At 36.5% G+C, this 4,428-nt stretch overlaps 1 protein-coding gene across 1 annotated transcript; it reads right to left on the bottom strand.

The window, feature by feature from the left end:
- Positions 1-3,298: 3,298 nt before the first annotated feature.
- On the bottom strand, positions 3,299-4,428 carry LOC118741725. The gene is made up of 2 exons (XM_036473694.1): positions 3,605-4,428; positions 3,299-3,463 (listed from the first exon to the last, which is right to left on the bottom strand). The coding sequence occupies exons 1-2, from the start codon at positions 4,426-4,428 to the stop codon at positions 3,355-3,357; spliced, it is 933 nt and encodes a 310-aa protein (XP_036329587.1). The 3' UTR covers positions 3,299-3,354.

Here is a 4,428-nt window from a genome sequence, read left to right as displayed (position 1 = left end):
TTGCCAGCGGTGTAAACTTTGAGAGAAAAGTTCATTTGGCACGCAAGTCTTTTTCGTTGCCATGCTGTATAGCATACACATCATGATTGGCTAATGTTGTTGTTGTTTGAACACATTAAACAACAACAAAATCACCGGTTAATACCCCTATTTAGTTTTTGCTTTTTTTTTTCTGGCGGTGTCACGCATTTTTTATATGGCAACAAAAAAAAAATCCCAAAATCAATGGTACTTTCTAGCCACTTGAAACTTTCGCTGTATTTTTCTACGATTTAACGGGCTATAAAACTGCGTATCAGGTTTTAAATTTCCATGAAAATTTGTTGAAATTTTATAATTTTTGTAAAAAGTTGGAAATGCGGATTTATATGGTATTTTTTATATAATGAGCTGGGCTTAAAAGGTAAGTGCGCTTGGGCCACACTGTAGAAGTGATACTCCCGTTATAAATGTATCTAGTTTGTCAATCATAATCATTAGACATATATATTTTATTGGTTAGAAATTGTGAAACAAATGACTATACCAGCTACATAGTGCTTATCATAACTTCACAAGGCTAACATACTGGCAAATTGACTAATTATTTTATTATTTATTAATTTTAATTATTTGCTTATAAAACTATAATTTATTCATCAACCAAAAGCCATAGTTTCATTCTTTGTGCAATATTTAAAAACAAAAATCTACAAATTTTCGGAAACATTTTGTGCTTTTTATTACATTTCGTAGAAATATTTTGAGTATGCAGTTTTGTAGCCCATACGATTTCAGTATGATAAAGTGCAAGCTTGAAGTAGCTGGGACTTACCCGTTGATTTTTGAAAATTTTATTTTACTCCATACAAAAGACTCGTCGAACATACTTCGTATGGAAGCAAAGGACTGACATCGTGAAACAAAAAAAAAAAGAAGAAAAATGCCAAAAATCAACGGTAAGTCCCAGCTACTTCAAACTTCCTCTTTATTATATTGAAATTGAATGGACAGCATACTAAAAATATTTCTGCGAAATCTCATTAAAATGCTCTAAATTTTTAAGAAACTTTCTTGATTTTTTTTTAATATTGCACAAAGATTGAAACATTTATATGGTTTTTGTTAAAAAATAAGCTATACTTTTACAAGCAAATAATTAAAATAAAAAAAATAATAAAATGAATAGTCAAAACTTGTTAATACGTGAATGTCATAAAGTTATGATAAGCACTGTATAATGTTATAATTTCGTTATGATGGTGTTCCTCTTTGGTTTTATTTTTTTATTTTTTTATTTTTGCTTTTATCCTTTCTCCATCTGTATATATCAATTAGATATTTGATGAGAGGCGAGATGATGACGATCACTAGACACGATGTGATTTGATGTGATAGGATGTCATGTCCTGTGATGTGATGTAATATCATGTGACGTCATGCCATGTAGTGAGCAAAGCAGCTTTGGTTTGGTGGTTCTCTATGCAGTCAAAAGAATTCTAAGCAACAAATAGGGACTGGAGCCATATGTTGCACACTGGGCTCGAATCTTCACATACGATATCGTATTACTCGTCACGTAAAAACACATTTTTCGGATTATGACATACGTGAACGTATTCTTTATCCCATTCAGCTTACACCACTGACAAGCCCAGGACTCGAATCGTAACATCCGTTCACGGATCGAAAACGATACGAAAGAAAATTACGTGATACGTCGGTCAGTATAAGCTGAATGGGACAAAGGGTACGATCACGTATGTCATAATCCGAAAAATGTATTTTTACGTGACGAGTAGTACGATATCGTATGTGACGATTCGAGCCCTGGTTTTAAACGCCTATAATACGACCAGTGTTGCCAGATGTTTTTTTTCCAAAAAACTAGATTTGCAGAAAAAACTGTTTTCGACCCAAAACTCGGTAATCTTCACAAACGACGAGTTAAAAAAAACTAAGGTTTTTTTAAGCCGTAAAAATGATACTTAACTAAACAAATAGACTTGGAACATTGGAACATTTTGATCGCATTTAATTTTAATTAAATTCAGGTTCATTATTTTTCGTTAATTGCTTTGCTAATTTTTTTAAGCATTTGATTCAATACCTCAAATTGAGTACTTCCTTAGGCGTTTTTTTTTAGAGAGTGCTGCATTTTCTAGTTTATTTCTTGTTGTATTCAAATTGATTTGAGAAAATATTCTTTCCACATTTGCTATGGCGACTGGAATGAAAAGGACAGCGGAAACCATTTATTTGAAAGAAGAAAACGCCGCTCCTTTATCGTTCAATTTTATCTTACAAAAAAACCGAAAGAGTAATTTTTATTGTATTCGTTCAAATTTGGAAATCAAGCTGAGGATTATGACCCTTAAAAACTCAAGAGAAACTTCAGAAATCAGAGGCCAGAAATCAATTCACGGACTTTAGGTTACTGTAAAGAAACCTGAAATTCCAAAGCCGGGGGAGACTTAAGTGCGTGGTGGAAATAGCTGTCTTCATTGACGGATCAAACATAAAACGCAGGCTAGGTTCCGGGGTTTTCTTTGAACACATCAATATGAAGCTTTCATTTCGCTTAACGCACCACGAAGGCGTTTTCCAGGCGTTTCGTAGCATTTTTCATAGATAATAGCCCATCAGCTCGATTGAAAGCTAAAATATGATTAAAATTGCCGAAAATTTGCATTTTTATTCACTTATTATTATTTTTTTTCATTATTTCTTTGAGTACCTGGCACCTAGGTACCTTGCAAGAATGATGCTGAAGACACTTGATCAACGCTTCTTGCAGGGCGATTCAGAGCGCAGTCGCCTCTCTCTATACGCCAAATAAGAAAACAAGATTTATGAACAGGGTCGGCAATTTGACTTCTTAAGGAGCTGTGCATGTCAAATTTTAAGAAATGAAAGCACTTTTTTACCGTTTAATATAAGTATATGTTTTATTAAAAAAAAAAAAATACTAATATATTGCAAAGTGTGCTAAGTATAATCTATTGTACAACAAATCAGTACTATTTGGTAGTCTTCTTAATATAATATTTTGTGTCAGACTGAAGCGTTTTTAAAAACAACGTTCTTTAGGACCAGGCTCAAGCACACATATATTCCAGCTATTTAATAGGTAAATGGTAAAAAACCCCAGATATCCTTTTTCAACGCCCAAGAATAATGACTTTTTTAGTCAAACAATACGGGACGTTTACACGTCTTTCTTTTTAACAAACTTCTACCAATTAAAAGTGAATTTCTTTGGTGTTTAGCTGTTTGTGTTTTTTTTTTCTTTTAATGAAACCCTAAAATTAACAAACGGTTACATTACATAAGGAATTAAACGCATACGCAATTTATACACGAGTCCATTTGTGATTAATGATATTCATAGTAGTAGCGATATGGATCCGAATATTGGCTGATACCACCGGCAGCTGTCGGCTGATTGGTTTTACTCACCGGGCGTATTACATAGGTGCTGCGGCTGTTTAAAATAAAAAAAAAGAAAATATGACAAAATTAGGAAATTAGTGCAAATAACTAAATTAATTTTTCTTAAATTTAAATGCTCTTCCTTCGCAACTTATTCTTCGCCTACGGCGATAGGCCCTTCACTATAACTCACCGATTGTGATCGCCCGCATGCACCTGAAAGCTTGACTCTTCCTGATGGTCATGTGAGAATAGCTTCTTCAGCGCTATAATACCGGCGATCGTCAGCGCCACTTTGCTAATTACCAACGCCTTGGTGGCGATCGCCGCTAGCGCCTTCAAACCAATGGGACCCGCTATACCCATGGCAGTGAGCAGCGCCGCAATCACATATTTAATATGACCGCCACCCTTATCCTTCTTCTTCTTATGCCCATGATAGTCATCATCATCGTCGCCATGTCCATGTCCACGCCCCTGACTCATATCGATCTTTAGCGCATGCGTGCGCGTTAATTTATCGATTTTAGCGAGTAGCGCACGATCGACCGGACTCAGTGTGGTAAGCGTGCGTGCATCTGTTAGCGAGTTGATGATGCTCTCCTTTTCGGTGCTATTTTGCTTTTCCAACACCAGACCATCCACTATTTTAATGGAATCCTGTTCGAGTGCGCGTGAGAGAGCATGTAACGCCTTCTGCTTAAGGCAACCGATAAAGTCATTCTTTTCTTGACAATCTTCGTAGACGCGACGCGCAATCATAAATTCAGGACCAAACCAGCTGGAGGACGTGGCTGCCCTGCCTGTGGCTGCCCTGCCTGTGCGCTTTGTAATGCGCGTGGAAGAGTGTTGCTGGTGTTTGATGGAGTGCGCTGGTAGTGGCTGACGGTGCTGGTGCTGATGCTGGTGGTGACGCTGGTGTGCAAGGTGGCGGTGATGGCGTGCTGCTATTATATCGAGCATTAAACTGATCATGATGGCAATGAGCAGCCACTCGATTGTGTTGCTGAGCCGCAT

This window comes from Rhagoletis pomonella, unplaced genomic scaffold, assembly GCF_013731165.1.
Source record: "Rhagoletis pomonella isolate Grant_MI unplaced genomic scaffold, Rhpom_1.0 Rhpom_scaffold_00006, whole genome shotgun sequence".
In the NCBI taxonomy this organism is placed as follows: domain Eukaryota; kingdom Metazoa; phylum Arthropoda; class Insecta; order Diptera; family Tephritidae; genus Rhagoletis; species Rhagoletis pomonella.
The sequence above is the reverse complement of the archived record's forward strand: the minus strand, read 5'-3'. Positions and strand labels throughout refer to the sequence as shown.

Coding starts and splice junctions, on each gene's coding strand:
- LOC118741725 (XM_036473694.1), bottom strand. CDS start 4,428: ATGCGGCTCAGCAACACAATCGAGTGGCTGCTCATTGCCATCATGATC. Junction 3,464..3,604: donor CATGCGGGCGATCACAATCG/GTGAGTTATAGT, acceptor TATTTTAAACAG/CCGCAGCACCTATGTAATAC.